The sequence below is a fragment of the Polypterus senegalus genome, chromosome 11 (assembly GCF_016835505.1).
Source record: "Polypterus senegalus isolate Bchr_013 chromosome 11, ASM1683550v1, whole genome shotgun sequence".
In the NCBI taxonomy this organism is placed as follows: Eukaryota; Metazoa; Chordata; class Cladistia; order Polypteriformes; family Polypteridae; genus Polypterus; species Polypterus senegalus.
Window position 1 is genome coordinate 34,164,587 of NC_053164.1, and position 20,973 is coordinate 34,185,559.

The window sequence follows — 20,973 nt, forward strand, 5'->3', positions numbered from 1 at the left end:
TTTAGTTAAGTTTTAGATCCAATTTTCATATACTTAAAGGCAGCTTTATCTGTGAAGGTGACTACACCAACAGCTACAAATACTAGAACATGTCACTGTGTTTTCATGTTGTCCATTTGTGAACTATTAACTAACCCAAACCTTATGGTATTCTTCTATTTCTTTCATCAGATAGCACCTTCCTCTGTAGGCATCGGTGTCTTCTTTGGTCTATGGTGTTTAATTGGGACTATTGTAGGAGATGAACATCTATCCTGGAATGAGAATGTTCAGTTAATTTAAGGAGGAGTAATAAGTTACCTCAACATTCTGTAATAAGCAGAACACATACATCTCCAGTACAGTTTTCACTTTTTTAACATAGCCTTGCAAGTATATAATGGATCTACACGAACATTAATGCACATACTGTATGTCAATATGGGTACTGAAAATGTCTGAGAAGAACACAACAAATATTCAATTAGGAATAACACTTTGATTTTCAATTCTCTCATTGTACCATAACTTACATTCTCAAAGAAAACAAAATAATTGCCTCTTGTATAATAGAAAAGCAATGATTTTATTTAGGCCTTAAAAATAAGGCATGCTGTATCACACCTTCAACAGAAAATGAGAATTAGCACTAGTGACAAACAGCAGGCACCTAAGCTGCGCCAGGCAGATGGCAGCTGCTGCTTATTTATAAAACATGCCACAATGCACACAAGTGAGTGCCCCTCTTCATTAGGTGGTCTCGGATAGCCCACTTTCTTCCCCTCCTCAAGCATTTCTCTCGTGAGGGGGGATGAATGCCAATCCAAGATGTGCAAAAATGTCTTCTTCTGTGCTTGCAGGAAGAAATTCATTCTGCAAAAAAGTGATTAAACGGAGAATTATCAGCTTACTTTAATTTTCTATTTACACTTGTGTTTCACAAATATCCAATACTTGTTGTTAAGAGTCTCCAACACTCTCTCGTGACTTGACTTTTAAAATCAGCAGCATGAATGATTTGTTTGACTCAAAATACATTTTTAGACATTGTAGCAGTTTTGTTTATATCACAACCAAAAAACAAAAAGTTGAATATTTACTAAAAATACTGCAACTCTCACCTTATTTCAGTTTGTGAATTATTACCATTAAAGGATAGATTCTAACAAATTAATTAATTAAATTGGGCTCAGTTACACATGGGAATAACTAAATGGGTTTAATTAACACTGGTGTGCAAAAAAATATTTTTGATTTGCTACTGGGAACTTCAGAGCAGCTCTTTATTAAGTTTTTTACACCGATTCCATATATGAAATCAGAATTAAGCTAGCACGTCATGTTTTTGAACTACACATCATTGACGTTTTGACACTTTTGAATATCAATATAACATATCAACACGATATCTGGAGTTTTGACTAGGTCCCACCAAAATTGTTTTGATGTTTTATTCTGAAAACAAACCAAAAGACAATACCAGAGACATGTTAAAACATATTTATGTCAATTTACCTCAATATAAAAGTGAAGTCAGCATGCCCAAAAATGTTGGAGGCACTCACTTTTGCGCTTGTACTGCACATCTGTCTCTCTTTGCAAGAACAAACAGTAGTCACCCATCATGTTCGGAGTGAATTTTCCCCAATATCGGTTTTCCATCACCTTTATATCTTGATGAAATCTTTCCCTATACTCATCTGTGACAGTGCCCAGATTTGGTGGAAAAAAGTCGAGATGAGAATGTAAAAAATGCTTCTTCAGTGACATTCTGGCTCCCATTAGCTGATACGATTTCAGCAGGTTCTCCACAAGCTCAGCATTATTCTCTGCTCTGTGACTACCAAGAAATTTCTGGACAACCCACACAAATGCTTCTCATGCTGCTAACTCAGTGGGCTTCAGTTTCCTTTTGAACTCATCATCAAGCATCAGTTCACAGATTTCAACAAAAACACCTTCCTTAATTTTGGCTTCACTTTCCTCGAGACCAAACTTACAGTGGAACCTCAGTCCACGAACGTCTCGGTACACGTACAACTCGGTTTACGACCAAAACGTTTGCCAAACTTTTGCCTTGGTTCACGACCACACACTCGGTATACGAACAAGCCAGTTTCCCTTTCGGTTTGTACATGTTCAGTCTCTCCCTGTGCAGCGAGCAAGAGAGAGAGAGAGACAGCAAGAGAGAGAGCGAGAGAGCACACGCACACACACACACACACAGAGATGCAGACACACAGGCAGCGCGAGAGAGAGCTGGACGCATTAAGGTAGGAAGGCAGTTAAAGAATGCACTGGGCTTGATTTTGTTTTCACATCTGTTTCCAGCGATCTGTTCGTAGCGTGCATTGTTGCAATGTTATTTTTCTTGGTGGTTTATTAAATTATGGATTTTTTCCAATGTTCATTTTTTCCCTGTGCTTAAAATTAATTTAAAAAGTGCTTTTAGCGGGCGGTTATTAGCGCTATAGTGCGAACTATTGCAGTGTTAGTTTTCTCTGTTGTTCAAGGTTTTCTCAGTGTTATTCAATGTTTTTACATTTAGTTTACTATTATGCTGTGCATTCTATGGTTTAGTTAACTATATTTGTGCTTAAAAACTTAATATATATTTACATACAGTTCATATGGTCTGGAACGGATTAATTGTATTTACACACAATCCTATGGGGGAAGTTGCTTAGGTTCACGACCAAATCGGTTTACGACCACAGTTTTGGAACGAATTATGGTCGTGAACCGAGGTCCTACTGTATTTGTTAAATGCTGAAAAGTATCACCATTTCTGTCCATCGCCTTGACAAAATTTTCAAAGTAATGGTGAATCTAACGAACAAAATGTCCTGAAATGCAATCTTATGTTTAACAGTAAAACCACTACCTGCTGCACCATCATATCAGAGTTGTGTCATTATGCTTTAGAGTCATATAAGATCTGTTAATCAGTAACAAATATTTTTTCTGCTAATTAAAAATTAATAATGACAAGGTAAACAACTCACAGCTTTTAGTAAAGTGTGGCAAATTCTTTTATCTCAATGGCATGCATCCCTAGTGGAATTACCGGTATTTATCAAAATGGTTATCCGCCTTTACTGTCCAGTCACCCATCATAACTGAAAAACAGGACATGCTGGACGAAAACGGTTTTAAGATTTGGAGTCAGCAAGTGAAACCTGTTAAGGTAAAGATGACTCCCAGTAGCAAAATGCTTGTTGACCAGTGATTATTTTACACAGTAGTGGTGGTAGTAGTGGCATTTTCTTCAATATCGTAAACATTACCTCCATTATTCATAGGAAGACAAAAACATGTCCTAAGACATTTACAGAGCATTCTATGTTGTTATCCTAAAGAGTGCAGAAGAACAACATGTCTCTTTTAGTATATGTCTGCAATACCTTAATAGAAGCCCAACAGTCATCCACATCGCCTTTACTTTTTGTTAATAAAGTGGAAAGTATGCCTCTGTTTGTAGACAAGAAGTCTAGTCTATTTATTTGTTTCACAGGCTCACCTGCTTTCTATCATATAGGGCATGGCTGTTCAGAGTCATCTGTTTTTCATTGCCAGCAAAGCGACGAAGTTCTCTCTCAAAGTGCTACAGGAAAAGCATAAAAAAAGTGATGAAGCTTTTACACATGAAAACAGTTTTCCTAAAAAATGTAACCCATTTGTTATTTACTAACTGCTAAAAACAAAAAAAAATTTGTAAAAAACTATTTTGTATATAGGTTAGGATATTTCATAGGCAGGGTCCGCTATTGTGCAAAGAGTTGGAACAGAAACAAGTATTCTGCAAGTTCATACATCATAACAAACTTACAATTTGCCTACTTTATCCTAAGGGAAAGCATTTTCCCATGCATACCGATTGATTTCAGCACAGTGTTCAGCATGAAATAGGTAACACAAAAACAGATTTAATATATCGCAACACGTCCAAAGTTTAGTTAAGGTACATACTGTACATAAATGGATAATTAAATTAATCAAAAAAGCTTGTGGGGGAAACCTATAATCGGTACAATTCAGAAAAAATGTCTTTTAATGAAGACTCTTACACTTCTTTCATGGAAACACATTGCTATTTTAGGTATAAAATATTTTTTGTATCTCCCCATGCAACTATAAGCGCAAAACTAATCACTTATGACAAGCATGAAAACGTATTCAATGGAAACACATGTAACTGACCCTGCTATACTCCTGGGGTACATTTTACAGTCCATGATGCTAACTAAGGTTACTCATCATGAGAAGTAGATGCAATGTCATTGCACTTAATGGAAAAGGCTCTCTTGAAGTCTGTAAATGTATGCCTGCAAGTAACAACCATACTGACTGTTGACTGTCCATAATTGGGATAGAATATATTCATAAATTCAAGCAGAAAAGCAGAACCAGTAAGTGCAGAAAACAGCCTATTGTGGCTCACCTGAGATCCAGTCCAGCCCAACAAAGCATAGGCATACTGACTGCATGGAGAGACCACTAAATCCACACGCACTGCCTTCCAGTCAGTCGCTATACATGTCTTGTCCAACGGTGTGCTCAAGCTCATAGGTTCCTGATTCCCACTGAATGGTGGGAGGTTCAGTTTAAATATAGAAAAGCATCTTTCAAAGCGGTCCAAAGTACTCAGAGGTTTAACTGGAGGTTCTCTGGGTGCAGTGTAGGTGTTTTCCTTCGTTTTGTAGTACAGTAGTAAGCCCTGTTAGGTGATAAGCATACAGTTTTAGAAAATATACCAATGGCAACTGTTCTCTCTTTGATAAACAATATCAAAAGTAATTCTGTATGCACCTTTGTTTTGCCACCATCATGGCAGTGGCTTAAATTAAACTACTTCACATTATTATCCGTGTAACAGATATCTTTCTTCACTTAAATATGATCTTAAAAACACCTAGAACATCTATAAATATTTTTCCACGTCTCACCTTTAGTCTGGCTTACACACAGATAAGAATAGATAATTGAGCATGATGTAGACTTTGTGAACTTCTTTCTTTTAATGAATACACATATTGTACTTTTTAGTGCTGTTGAATTCTTTCAAAATTAAAATACTAACAGATGGAGTGTGGTAACACAGTTTTCAAACAGACAATGCCATGATGTGCCAACCAACTCACATTCATTAAATTCTGTCTTCAGAAGGTGATTAAACATTACTGACAGGTGCTAAATGTAAAACATTTCAAGTGAATAAGAGTCTAAAACTGACCACACAGACCTTATGATTTAGCACTTACAGCAGTACAAGTGTGCCACATTCACAAAATGAAATATTTCCAAAAGAAAACTTACAATTTATTAACTTTTTGATAAATTTAAAATTAAGCAAAAGAAAAGAAAGGTCCACAGAAGCTTAGTGAAGTATGCACAGGATTGAGTGTCAGAATTCTAACTACACCCTCGAAATACCTGAAGTAGTATTGGTACAAAAATGGAAAGTGATAGAGTCAATTATGTAGAAAGTAAACATTTAAACAACAGTATCCCTTTCACAGCTTGCTCGATGCCAACAATAAGCTAGCATCTTATTAGCAAAGAATGAGGTGTGAAAGGAGTAAAAAAAGACAATGCCAGCATTTTGTTTCAGCATTTGATTTAATATAAAGGCTTGCATTAATGACTGCATTTACCTGAAGTGAAATGTGGTGGGAAAACTGTGAAGAAATTCATGCATATTGCATGTTTGGGCCAAAAGAAAACTTGCTTACTCTATGTGCCAAAATTACCCCTGAATGTATAAAAATGAATAATAAAAGCAGCCTAAACTTAAGAGAACAAAAGAAGGATTTGCATAGATAGTAATCGTCAGATAAAATCCAGGTGCTTACTGCAAACTCAGTACCTAGAATAACAGATGTCTAAAGAACTAATACTTTCGGTACCAGTCGATGCCAAACTTCCTGAGATATAACTGTCCTGGCTTCATTACACTTTTAGTAGTACCGAATGACAGTCTGTACCATACTCATGCTTGACTGCAAGTAGACGACTTACTCCAGAGGGCACAGTAATATGTGAGAAAAACATGAATTCAAAACTAACTATAAAAATGACTCATCACGGTGATGATACAGCACTGCATCAACGCATGCTGAAAAGGCCAAACTATTACCACACTTCTCCCTTTAATTAATTTATTCAGATAGTGTTTCATGCATGCTTTGTGAGCACAATAATGTGACTGATCAGATGTGACTTGTAATCATTCAATATGCAGTATAACAAAGTTGTAACAGATGACAAAAGGATGGCGTAATTAATCGTTTTTTTAATACCGTGTCTTACATAGTCCCTAATAAGTCACAGAGGCTTTGCATCCATTCTGATTGCATTGAACACATTCATAGATGTGCGATTAAACATCCATCCTTCTTCTATGTGGTTTAAACAGTTCAGTCATGGGGTGAAATGTCGCATGTACTTACACTCAAGGATTAATTAGGAACATCTGTTCAATTTCTCATTAATGCAATTAGCTAATCAACCAATCACATGGCAGTTGCTTCAATGCATTTAGGGGTGTGGTCCTGGTCAAGACAATCTCCAAGTACACAGGCTAATAAATAAAAAAGCCTGATCAGCCATATAAGATACTGTGAAAACAGCACAACAAAGAGTGTTTTACAGGACTTCAGAAACAATGGAATTTATAATTTCATTACTGATTTGAAGTGGTATTTTTCAGTTACTTGAGAGAAAAATGTAACACAATACATTTGTAATGTGCACATGGAAAGATAACTCAAGTAGTCCACGATGGTGTCATCCTTTATAAACCCTCTACTGAAAACCCCTCAAGATTATAAAATTTCCTCTGTTTGCTGTTACATTTGAGAGAACCCTATGTCCATCCCACATTAAAATTCAAGCAGAGCACTGTATTTTGATATTTATGAAAACCAATACTAGTTTGTAGCAATGCTACTTTGAATTAAAACTGCAGTCCCTGCAGAGGCTGTTGGGGTAAAAGGTGGTCAGAGGGGTTTAAAAGGAGGGCAGGTGTCCAAAGAAGAAAAAAGTGTGTTTTGTTGTATTTTGTGTGTCGTTTACCTGTCGGATTGCCTTCTGTTAATTAAATCATTTTTAATCACTGTGTCCTGGATTGTATTCGTTGTTGGGGTCTGAATTGTCTGTCTCCTGTGTGCTGAGGACTGATTTTGGATTCATTGGCTTCCCCGCAAGAAAAGGAGCACTCTTGAACCATCCATCCGTCTTCATCCTTACAGTGTCTACCGGTAGGACTATTTTTTCCTTCCCTTTCAAATTACAAATCTCTGGACTTACTCTCATCATCTCTCGTTACATCTGGTTTGGTATTCCATGGACTTTGCTGTGTGGTGTTTGTGTTTATATGTTTAATGCAATATCGCAGTAGAGGTACAGGGATGGTATTATTGTTTCATTTATATTATTTAGTCTTATTATTAAGTCTTAATTGTTCCTATTTCCCAGCAAGCTGTATTTTGTCTCCGTTTGTGAGTGTGTGCAGGCAGGCCAAGGCTGGGGGCATCCCTGGGATCCTCTTTAAAAAATAAATAAATCACCGTCAGCTTGACTGTGTGAATCTTAGCGGCACCTGACTGCTACAAGTTTACTTAAATAACAATTAGGCAACTACTTGATGTGTATACCAGTATTTGAAAGCTTCTGTTATTAATGTGTCAAAGTGGCATATTTGTTTTGAGGCAGAGTGGTGTAGTGGTTTTGACTTCAATCCCTGAAGTTATGGGTACATGAGCAGGTCACTTCACCTGTCTGTGCTCCAAACTGGAAAAACAACAAACAAGTTGTATCTCAAATGTTTTAAGTCACATTGGATGAAGGTGTCACCTAAACATTAATATTTATAAATCTTATATTCTTTTAATAATGAAAGTACTTTTAACAAAAATGGTTGAATGGAATTTCAGTTTTTGCCACGGTATCAAATAGGCATTGAGCATTGTGAAATTTCACCGATATTGATATCAAATTCTATATATAAATTCTAGCATTATGACATCCCTACCTAGAACATTTCACAAATATGGGGGGGAAAAAGAAAAAGAAAAACAGGGTATCGGTATTCTACAATTTAATGGTACAAGTGAAAGCAGATTAAATGGGCACTGTAAAGAACATGAAAATGATTGTTTATCATTAAAAGTTCTTAAAAGAGTCTCCTTCTCACTCTACTATAAAAGGGAAACAAGAAAATACTATAGGACTTAAATGAGCCACTTACACAAATAGCAAAGCATTACGTCTACCTCAGATGATTTCTCACCTGGCTGTCCAGTATGTTGATGATCTGAGCTAAAAGTCCTGCCTCTTTGCCCTCTTCTGGATGGGTGATGAGCAAATCAACGTCATGTCCTCTCTGTTTACCTCTTTATGAAAAGAGACAGAAGAAAAGATTGTCAAATCACTTGCTACAATGATTGCAGTACTATAAAAGACTACAAACTTAAATGAGAATATTCTATTAAGAAAGTGCTTTGTAGCTTTTAGAGAAAATGGATGAATGAATGGTACCAAATTGAATTACATTTAGCAAAAACAGAAGAAAAAGCCAACACAAGCAGCTTATACAAACAAATAAATATATATATATTTTTAACGTACTCCATGACAAGTCAGAGATGACAGATCGGCTAGGAGCAGAGAGAGATAAAAGCAAACAATCAATTCCAAAACTGACAGGCGCTGCGCAAGCCTTATAAGTCGGCGGAGTACATGAGGCTTGTATTACGCGTTATAGTGCAAGGATAAGGAGCAATGTGAGGGTAGTCAGTGTTTCAGGGTTTGTGGTTTTCCCAGGGGCGTCTGTAGTCTATTTGGGGTGCGATCAGCACTCCAGCTCACAATATATATATATATATATACATATATATATATATATATATATATATATATATATATATATATATATATATATATATATATATATATATATATATATATATATATATATATATATATATATATATATATAAAAGGCAAAGCCCTCACTCACTCACTCACTCATCACTAATTCTCCAACTTCCCGTGTAGGTAGAAGGCTGAAATTTGGCAGGCTCATTCCTTACAGCTTACTTACAAAAGTTGGACAGGTTTCATTTCGAAATTCTACGCCTAATGGTCATAACTGGAAGGTATTTTTCTCCATTAACTGTAATGGAGTTGAGCTGCAAAGACGTGGCGGAGTTTAGTGTGACATCATCACGCCTCCCACGTAATCACGTGAACTGACTGTCAACACAGTGCGTAGAAAACCAGGAAGACCTCCAAAAAGCGCTTAAGAAAACATGCATTATATAATTGAGAAGGCAGCGAAACAATAAGAAGCGAGCGAGTGGCATATACTACCATATTCATGAGTGCTGCTACCTCGGAAAGAAAGCAAGGTGTAAACCTAAACTTTAAATTAAGTTCATAGACAGGCTACGCTGGCGTTTCACATGCCCACAGGTAATGCGGGATACAAGTTTAATGAGAGGACGAGGATATAAACGAGAGTTTTGATCACTTTGTAACTAAGTTAAAATTGTAGGTGAAGGGGTGTGCTTATGCAAATTCCGAGACTGTGTTTGTGGGGATTGACAGTTAAGGCGGGTGGGGGAGTCACGTCATCATCTCCCCTCCCACCTCATTTCGCTCTGAGCTGAGCTCCGCGGCTAACGCCGTCATCCGAAGCAACTTCGTCAGACTGCCACCAAATACTCACAGAAAAATCCACAAGTTAATACACACGCTGTCTCTAGAGTTTCAACACACTGAATCCTCCAGGCACTACTTACAAAAGGTCACATTGACAATCGTGTTACGCTATTTTTAAAATCTTTCCTTTTCTTAGCACAAGCACAGCTGAGAAGCTTCATGCATGTGCTCCATAACGCTAAAAATAATGCATTTAATCACACTTTGCATTACAAGCAAAGGGAGCTTTTGTCAATGCATGATTTCCTGGTACACGATTACATTGATCAGCACATCCCGATTCATTTTACCCTCGCACCACCTTAGTTTGAGAAGAAGTATGAAAAAATATGAGGTTAACACAGAAAAACAGATCACCAATTCAAGCTTTATGAATAATCGATTCGCCATCAATAATTGTTTTGGTAAAGCCATCCTCCTTCCATTTTATAATTTTTCCGCCACTAGCCATGATTAAATGAACGGTAAAAAGTAAGAGCAAGCGGGTGACTTATTTAGGCAGGAATATATATGATAGCAACACTCATGACAATGTCAATCATGTTACGTTATTATTAAAATGTTTCCTTTTCTTTTCATTACTTCTTTAACACACTACTTCTCCGCTGTAGGCGGGTATTTTGCTATATATATAATATATGAATGACCTCCAAAGAGCGCTGAGACTTTTGATATCATGAACGTGTCTGCAAAAACTGGGGTCTCCTGCCCAGCAAAAGTCGAGCAGCCAGCGCGTGCATAGCTGTGCCGGCCTTTGAGACGCTGACTGCGCTTCTGCCTTAAGTCAAAGTGAGCACTTTTAATTTTTTTCATCTGCCCCCTGAGCTATAGCCCAGACAAGTGCAAACACGGGACCCCTTTTCAACACCACGGCAAAATAATATTAAAACGATTCACACTTTCTTTTGCATATACGATTATCAGGTCCTCAGCTCGGATTATGAACACACGCATACGAGTGGAGGACTGACAGTGCCATCACAGCCGATTAATGGCGGGACGCCTCACCAGTCTACACAAGACCCACGCGACTGTCCCCAAAAGGCGATCATAACGCCAGCGAACACATCTCTCTATACTATATAAAAGAAAAAGGCAACTTTCCTTTCTTTACACCTTTTTTCCTTTTATCCCAAACCAAAGCCTTTCTCTCTTAACACTGCAGAGGACACAAAAATAATTTTCTTTAATTGCCGGTAAGGCACATTACCAGAGGCACAAATTTGAACGCTCACATAGAAAATGTAATTTCTATACCACAGCCGTCGTGTAGCGCCTTTCAAAAGGGATCTACTACCGAGAGATGATCCATATACATTTTAGCTGCTGTTAGTTACTTACCTGTTGTGTTACACAGTCTTTAAAATGTAGTTTACCGCAACCACTCCAGTAGTACTCAATGTACCTGTACTTCTTAAAACGTTAATGTTTTACTGTTTAATAACTTATAGACTATATTTCATTATTTTTCCCTTGCACTCAGTGACCAAAGCTATACACACACATATAGACACATACAAACATACACACAAGTATATGTATGTGTATATATATAATCATAATCTAGATAGGGGTGTGTGTGTATGTATGTATATATATATATATATATATATATATATATATATATATATATATATACACACACACACACATATATAATTTGTGTGTGTAGATATATATATATATATATATTATATATATATGTATGTATGTGTGTATGTGTGTGTATGTGTATATATATATGACAGCAGCAATCCAAGCTGTGAGAAAACAGTAAAAAGGAGGCGTGTCAGACGTCGTGGTACATTTTCTGATGCAGCTACGAAAACAACTTTGTGACGCTGCCACCAAATACACAAAACAATTACTTTGACAATCATGTTACATTATTTTTAAAATGTTTCCTTTTCTTTTCATAACTTCTTTAACACATGACATCGCTAAGCTGGTTATTTTTATATATATATATATATATATATATATCACAGCGACACTCATAACAGTGACAAAAAATTACATTGACAATCATGTTACGTTATTTTCAAAATGTTTCCTTTTCTTTCTCTTTCCTTCTTTAACACACTACTTCTCTGCTGCCAAGCGGGTATTTTGCTATATATATATATATATATATATATATATATATATATATATATATATAGATATAGAGATATAGAGATATAGAGATATAGAGATATAGATAGATAGATAGATATGAGAACAACACTCATATCAATGACAAAACAATTACATTAACAATCATGTTACGTTATTTTTAAAATTTTTCCTTTTCTTTTCGTACCTTCTTTAAAACACTACTTCTCCACTGCGGCTGGTATTCTGCTAGTATATATATATATATATATATATATATATATATATATAAGCAGGTTTCATTTCGAAATTCTACGGAACGGTCATAACGGTCGATAACGGTTGACAACATCCGCCATGTTGAACTTTCTTATTTATGGCCCCATCTTCACGAAATTTGGTAGGCGGCTTCCCTGCGCTAACCGAAACCGATGTACATACTTATTTTGATGGCATGACGCCACTGTCGGCCGCCATATTGAACTTTCCAACATCACTAATTCTCCGACTTCCCGTGTAGGTAGAAATTTGGCATGCTCATTCCTTACAGCTTACTTACAAAAATTAAGCAGGTTTCATTTCGAAATTCTACGCGTAATGGTCATAACGGTTGACAATGTTCGCCATGTTGAACTTTCTTATTTATGGCCATTGGTTCCCAATGCTAACTAATTGCCTACTTACGTACTTATATACGTCCATAGCCTGCAGCTCGGTCACCGTGTGAGGCGGCGTTGGGTCCCCCCATTAACATGTCTATCGAGGTGATCACCATCGATCAAAGAACTCTCACTTACTGAGTGGTTTCCATACCCGGAGATGGCACCTACCTTTTCCATTCTCTGTGTTACATATTGCACGGCCATATCAGGCTCACTCTTGATATCTGGAGGAACATTGTGTCTTATGTATTGAATGACAGATTCAAGGTGTGGACAGATGATGGTACAGGAGATAATTATACTACACAGGAGCACTATAAGAGTGAAATGCTTAAGCCCTCCACCTATGGTTCTGCATGTGAGTTGATGGCTGCCGCTGAATTGTTTGGTTGTCGCTTTCAAGTGTACCGAAATGGCCAAATATTTTACACCTTTCGACAATTGCCAGTGCCTCTTAAACATCTTAGACTCACAGGTGACAATTTCAGTAGTGGACACTTTGATGTTTATGAATGTTTAAACTCTCAAAAGCTGGATGTGAAGTTATCGATGAAACTGGTTGTATGCTTAAAACGCTGGACAGGTGCCAAATGTCACTTCAACACAACTCGTGTCGTAATTGAAACAAACCATGAAACTCAAACTTATTATGACAGCAGCAATCCAAGCTGTGAGATTTGAAACAAGATTACTGTTCACATGGCCAACTGTACGTTGCATGATCAAGAGTAAGCTCAGCGCACAGCTTGGTCATATTAGAACCGGAGGGCCGAACTCACAATGTGGTATAGAAAGAGATCCTTAACAAATAATTATTGGTATATTTTCCCTCAGTTTAAAAAGGTTTAATTTTCTTCTTAATAAAAAGACTAAAACTCTCCAAAATGTTTCCAGGGCATGATTCAACCTGTGAACGTTGCAACCAAGCCCCAGCTTCACTAGGTCACATGTTCTGGGCCTGCACCAAATTAACATTATTCTGGACAAAAATTTTTACTTCCCTTTCAGATAGCCTTGGACTCACAATCCCTCCTAACCCATTAACAGCTGTGTTTGGGGTTATTCCAGAGGGGCTTAAAGTGGAGAAAGACAAACAAATTGTGATTGCACTCACTACACCTTGGGCACGCAGACTCATTCTGATAAACTGGAAGAACCCAAACTCTCCTCTTTTAAGTCAGTGGGAAACCGATGTGTTATTTGAAATTGGAAAAAATCAAATACTCATTTAGAGGATCCGTACAGACTTTTTTCAAAACATGGCAGGATCTAATCAGTAATATTTTAAAATAAATTTAACGCGGCTTGACTTGCTCTCTCTCTCTCTCAGGGGTGGGGATCGATCTGTTCTTAACTCAATTTTTCTTTTTGTAAAAACTTGATTGCTTTGTATAAATTGTAATAAAATTAATAAATAATAAAAAAAAAAGTTAAGGCAGTACTTCGCCACTGCGAAGCGTGGGTATTTTGCTAGTATATAATACTATAATCCCTAAATAATAAAAACCATCATTTAAAAACTGCATTTTGTGTTTACTTGTGCTATATTTGACTAATGGTTAAATGTGTTTGATGATCAGAAACATGTTGTGTGACCAACATGCAAAAGAATAAGAAATCAGGAAGGGGGCAAATAGTTTTTCACACCACTGTATACACACACACACACACATATATATATATATATATATATATAGTCAGGGATGCCAGGGGCCATGACCCGGCCGGGACGCCATGAGGGACCGGATGTGGGTCTGCGCCCACCCTGGATCACGTGGGGGTCGCCTTCCTGGTTGCTCTGGGGGCCACAGGTACAAGGCATGGAAGCTCCACCCTGTAGGGGCCCGTGGTCACCGCCAGGAGGCGCCCCAATGCCTTAGGGACCTGAAGAATTAGGACGGCGCCCGGAGAGCTGCCGGGAGGACAGCCGGCACTTACGCCACGCTGGGGCGTGGCTAGAGGAGGAATGCCGGGAACACCTGGGGCTCATCCGGGTCCTGTATAAAAGGGGCCGTCTCCCTTCATTCGAGGCTGGAGTCAGGAGGAGGAAGGACGAAGCTCAGGAGAGCTGTGGAGGCGGCCCGAAGACAAGGCATTGTGTGGCCAGGACTGTGTTTGGGGTTTTTGGGGTGTCGAAAGTTGTAAAATATTTGGCCATTTCGGTACACGTGAAAGCGACAACCGAACAATTCAGCGGCAGCCATCAACTCACATGCAGATCCATAGGTGAAGGGCTTAAGCATTTCCCTCTTATAGTGCTCCTGTGTAGTATAATTATCTCTTGTACCGTCATCAGTCCACACCTTGAACCTGTCCCAGTCATTCAATACATAAGACACAATGTTCCTCCAGATATCAAGAGTGAGCCTGATACGGCCGTGCAATATGTAACAAAGAGAATGTAAAAGGCAGGTGCCATCTCCGGGCATGGAAACCACTCAGTAAGTGACAGTTCTTTGATCGATGGTGATCACCTTGATAAAAATGTTAATGGGGGTACGGTTGGAATGATAAAGGAAATGGGTACATGAACAATGTAAAGCAAGTCTAAAACACCTACACAATAACTATAATCGTAATAAATGAACAATAAAACAGTGGAGAAGCCGTGGATTAAATTAAAAGGCTGTAGTTATCATCAGGGAGACGTGAATCCCGTGGCGTATTAAGGAAGGGAATGTAGAGACTGGAGCGATGGATGGCCTTATATAGGCAGGCAGCCAACAACGTGTGAGGCGTTAGGATGGGGGACCCAACGTCGCTTCACACGGTGACCAAGCTGCAGGCTATGGACGTATATATGTACGCAAGTAGGATTCAGTTAGCTTTGGGAACCCGCGTACCAAATTTCTTGAAGATGGGCCCATAAGTAACAAAGACCGTTGAAAAGTTCAATATGGCAGCCGACAGTGGCATCATACCACTGAAATAAGTACGTACATCGGTTTTGGTTAGTGCAGGGAAGCCACCTATCAAATTTCGTGAAGATGAGGCCATAAATAAGAAAGTTCAACATGGCGGACGTTGTCGACCATTACGTGTAGAATTTCGAAATGAAACCTGCTTAACTTTTGTAAGTAAGCTGTAAGGAATAAGCCTGCCAAATTTCAGACTTCTACCTACACAGGAAGTTGGAGAATTAGTGATGAGTGAGTGAGTGAGTGAGGGCTTTGCCTTTTACAGTGGAATGCAAAAGTTTGGGCAACCTTGTTAATAGTCATTATTTTCCTGTATAAATCGTTGGTTGTTACGATCAAAAATGTCAGTTAAATATATCACATATCATATAGGAGATATTTGAGAAGTGAAATGAAGTTTATTGGATTTACAGAAAGTGTGCAATAATTGTTCAAACAAGGCAGGTGCATACATTTGGGCACCGTTGTCATTTTATTGATTCCAAAACTTTTAGAACTAATTATTTGAACTCAAGTTGGCTTGGTAAGCTCAGTGACCCCTGACCTACATACACAGGTGAATCCTATAATGAGAAAGAGTATTTAAGGGGGTCAATTTTAAGTTTCCCTCCTCCTTAATTTTCTCTGAAGAGTAGCAACATGGGGGTCACAAAACAACTCTCAAATGACCTGAAGACAAAGATTGTTCACCATCATGGTTTAGGGGAAGGATACAGAAAGCTGTCCCAGAGATTTAAGCTGTCTGTTTCCACAGTTAGGAACATATTGAGGAAATGGAAGACCACAGGCTCAGTTCAAGTTAAGGCTCGAAGTGACAGACCAAGGAGATGCTGTATGCGAGAGTGATGCAGAGGAAGCCTTTTCTCCGCCTACAGCACAAACAGAGCCGCTTGAGGTATGCTCAAGCACATTTGGACAAGCCAGCTTCATTTTGGAATAAGGCGCTGTGGACTGATGAAACTAAAATTGAGTTATTTGGGCATAACAAGGGGCGTTATGCATGGAGGAAAAAGAACACAGCATTCCAAGATAAGCACCTGCTACCTACAGTAAAATATGGTGGTGGTTCCATCATACTGTGGGGCTGTGTGGCCAGTGCAGGGACTGGGAATCTTGTCAAAGTTGAGGGACGCATGGATTCCACGCAGTATCAGCAGATTCTGGAGACCAATTTCCAGGAATCAGTGACAAAGCTGAAGCTGCGCTGGGGCTGGATCTTTCAACAAGACAACGACCCGAAACACTGCTCAAAATCCACTAAGGCATTCATGCAGAGGAACAAGTACAATGTTCTGGAATGGCCATCTCAGTCCTCAGACCTGAATATAATTGAAAATCTGTGGTGTGAGTTAAAGAGAGCTGTCCATGCTCGGAAGCCATCAAACCTGAATGAACTAGAGATGTTTTGTAAAGAGGAATGGTCCAAAATACCTTCAACCACAATCCAGACTCTCATTGGAACCTACAGGAAGCGTTTAGAGGCTGTAATTTCTGCAAAAGGCGGATCTACTAAATATTGATTTCATTTCTTTTTTGTGGTGCCCAAATTTATGCACCTGCCTGATTTTGTTTGAACAATTATTGCACACTTTCTGTAAATCCAATAAACTTCATTTCACTTCTCAAATATCACTGTGTGTGTCTCCTATATGATATATTTAACTGACATTTTTTATCGTAACAACCAACGATTTATACAGGAAAATAATGACTATTAACAAGGTTGCCCAAACATTTGCATCCCACTGTATTAGTATAGATTAAGGATCATTTTCAGAGAAATGTTCCATATTGCACTGAAGTGAAATTTAACAGCTTTTCATATTTAATGTTATGAGCAAATTATAAATTAAAAAAGGCTTTCAAAGGGCAGTGTGAAAATTGGTACAGAACTGGTCTGAAACCAGATTGAGGAATATTTTTCGATCTGACAAATTTCAGCAGTTTGCCTTACACAAATGTTTCTTAAAGCATGGGGAAATGTTTGTGATGGGTTGCCACATAGGCTGCAGTACCTTCACCAGCTCTCCTAATATGAAATTTTGTTCTCTGTGATATTTTAATTTTAAACACTGAAATCTGAAATTAGCGTTTAATGTGACATTGCTTTATGTTAGAAAAAAAATCTTAAGAGGAAAATAAAAGTAGTAGTTAAGATAACATTTTTTTTCTTCACAAAACAAGAAATAAATAAAAATGGTAGGCTATTGGTTACATTGCTGTGTAGTTAATGCTAGTTCTGCTTAACACAGACTAAAACAAAACTAATTTCTAGATCTGAACTTCTATACATCCTGGAAATAAGCAAAAATCAAAGAAAAAAACTTCTAAGCGCTATAACATAAATCATATATTAAAAAAAACATTTTTCTTCAAAGCCCAGTATCACATGATGTAGGCTTCAGGCATTTACACTATCATCCAGATGTGAATGGACTTCAGGTAGATTACATATATATAAAAAATACCTTACTGTATATATCACAATCTGTGTGTGATTTTACTAAGACCATGTGAACAAGAATTCTGATGTCCTAGTGACATGTGTCAAATAAAGCAACCAAATATTCTTGATCAGTATATCTTGATTTGTACAGTAAATGATACAATTAGTTAAGCATGAACTGAGGTGTCAAAAGATTACGCAAACAAGATTTGTAAGAGAAGAAAATCAGAACCCACGTATAGTCCCAGCTTGTACCTGAAGCACAACACAAAAAAAGAAACACCACCACCAATGTGGCCCAGTAGCTTTAACTAATAGCAGCCTAAACCTACTCAATAAAAGAAAACTAAACATTCCATTGTCATCTTTGTAAGATAGATTTAAAAAAATGAATCGTGAAACAGTGAAATTACCTTCTGAATCCTCCTGTGATAGTCATCTTTGCTCTTGTGTCGATGCTTGCAATTGCTTTTCTGACAATATCAGTGATGCTATTGGCCTCTTCTTCAGTTACAGGACTGCTAAGATCCTTGAAGTATTTTACACCTGCAATCAACCAGAAACACTGAAAACATGAATCGCAAACAGTGCATTTGCTTTAATAAGGTTTAATACACAAGTTCCTACTCCACTATGATATATCTGTCAAACAAAATTATTACAGACCAGGAAGATCTATTCCAATAAAAACACAATTGACAGATCAGATTGTTTAAAGGTCCCTATTAACCTAAATGAACTGCATACCTGCTTCCTGCTCTTTAGTTAATTTTTGCCCAGAAGACAATAAATCTCCAAGATTTCGAATCCCTTCTCTATACCAACGATCAGCTGTCTTCACACCTACTCCAAAGATACTTGTCAATACCTATGCAAGAACACAAAATAATAATTTAAGTTTAACTTGTTTGTCAATAAAACTGGCTACAGACAAAGTACTTTTATCATTTGAAATTTAGTGAGAAGTCAAGCAAAATTACATCTTTTATTGGCTAGGATTGTTTGCATCTCTTGGACTGATACAGACAACCCGTTTACAGATCTACATTGTATTGAAAACACATCATAAACTTCAAAAGACTTTGTGGGACAGTTATCTTATCCAAATATCTCAACCATACATTGTTCTCCTCTCTTGCTAAATGAATCTTAGCCTGAAGAGGTCTATTAATTTTTTACATTTAAGATGTCTCACTTAAAGGTTTTCCAATGTTGTATCTGTCCTAATGTCTATATTACATCTTGCCTGAAGGAGCCACGAAAGCTTGCATATTGTAAACTTTTTAGTTAGCCAATAAAAGGTGTCATTTTGCTAGACTTCTCACTACATTCATAATGGCTAACATGGTACAACACCCTAGTACTTCATTTATAATTTGAAAAACACACACCTAGTGAATACCCAGTTCCTGAAAACATGCTTTGAGAACAGCAGCAGTATGCAAGAAACAACACCAGAAGTAATGAATAAAATAGCAGGGCCAGCAATGGGCAGGAAACCAAGCACAGTTTTACAGAATGTGCAAAATTCACACAGAATGCATCAGTGCCAGAAAACGAACTTCGAAGCAAAGCACCTTTGATGCTCTGCATGCATTACAATGACCCCTGCTGTCAGTAAAGGGTAACTCTGGAAAATTTCTATTGTAACAGTTTATTCATCTCTACAACGTTCTCTCTCTGTTTAGGTATACTCATTATCACTAACACCAGTCAAGTTAGTACACAGCTTTGGAGTATTGGTCAATGACCAGCTATAACTCATGGGAAAATTATTACTCTTGTACTTGCAGATTCATTCTGTATAACCCTCACAAGACCAGACTGTACCTGACGGAGTACACAGCACAACTTCAGGTCGGTCTTTGGTCTAGTCACTTCTGGACTCTTGACCAATGAATGAAGTTTCCTATTTGCGATATGTGCCAATTATTCTGTAATTATGCATTTAACATTATTTTAGCAAAAAAGTGTGCACTTTACACCTTTTGAGCATATATCTGGATAAATGATATGTAAAAATCCCCCATCAACCTTTTTCACATCGTTTGCTATTGTGCAGCATAGGTCACTATTTGCTTCAATTATATCTAACTCTTTTTCTCTTCATTCTTTATGAAAACATGAGATTAAGAAGTTTTCTTGGCCACTCTTTTCATATGTAGCTCCAAGCTGATGGAAAAAGCGGTGCACCTCCATTTGAACTGCTGATTCACTACATGTGTTTAAGAAGCATTTAAAAACTATTTTTCTATGAAATATCTTTTAAATTGGCAATGGCTTTGACAGGTTCTTGTAATTAAGGAAATATTAACAAGTTTTGTGTTCTGTTTGGTTTAAAGCCATTCACTTGTAATGATCAATTTTATAACCTTGCCCTGCAACACTTGTTCCTAAACAGTCCACCAAACTGATTTCTACCCGATTATGTTCAACCTCTTTTTTTTTTTTAAATCGCTGTCAATAAAAGCATCTGTTAAGCAAATACCTGTAAATATGCAAAATATTAATAGTAGTGGTAGTAGCATAGTCACATGTACAGAATGCAATGCCATCCTTACTTGTATGTCCGAACAAAATGCTAAAAAAAAATGCATTTCTAAGTCAATGCTATTTGTCGAAGGAAGGGATTAAAACACTTTGTACCTTCATTGCCTGATATCTTTCAGACTGCAGCACTCCCTCAACTTCACTTGAAACTCCATCTTCAAGGATCTCCTGGAAAAAGTTGGAACTTAACATGAACAGAATGTGCTAAAAAATGTGATCACCAAATCAGTCCAAACATGAATGGTCATACATATCTAAAGAGCATTACAACTGTGCCAAAAGGGTTAAACCAGTAACACTTACTAACCTTAATGACTCTCTGAGAATGTTCTCCAATACAAGGCAGATCACACAAGTCAACGGTGCTGGTCAGGCGGACTGGAAGAGCTTTCAGGACAGAGCTAGCTTTGTAGAATGCTAAGCTTCGCCCTTCACTTTCAAAGAATTCTGCATTTTCAGACAAAATCTCTAAAGCGTCCTGGGAAGATAATGTTCTTTTAATGAGTGATGTGCTTTAAATCTGCTCTAAAGAAATAAGCATATTAGAAATCAAAAATACACATTTACAACATATATGGGTGTGTTAATATATTGTAATTCA

The 20,973-nt window shown here is 37.6% G+C and overlaps 1 protein-coding gene across 4 annotated transcripts in view; it reads right to left on the bottom strand.

Moving 5' to 3' along the window:
- Positions 1–546: 546 nt before the first annotated feature.
- polm (polymerase (DNA directed), mu) overlaps positions 547–20,973 on the bottom strand; it is a 47,860-nt gene continuing 27,433 nt past the window's right edge. For all 4 annotated transcript variants that reach the window (XM_039768320.1, XM_039768319.1, XM_039768322.1 and 1 more), the window contains exons 5-12: positions 20,680–20,850; positions 20,469–20,540; positions 18,570–18,690; positions 18,236–18,368; positions 8,270–8,372; positions 4,421–4,696; positions 3,500–3,583; positions 547–852 (exon numbers count right to left, since the gene is read on the bottom strand). In XM_039768320.1, coding sequence (XP_039624254.1) covers positions 766–852; positions 3,500–3,583; positions 4,421–4,696; positions 8,270–8,372; positions 18,236–18,368; positions 18,570–18,690; positions 20,469–20,540; positions 20,680–20,850 — 1,047 coding nt within the window. In that variant the 3' untranslated portion in view covers positions 547–765. The remainder of the gene's footprint in view (positions 853–3,499; positions 3,584–4,420; positions 4,697–8,269; positions 8,373–18,235; positions 18,369–18,569; positions 18,691–20,468; positions 20,541–20,679; positions 20,851–20,973) is intronic.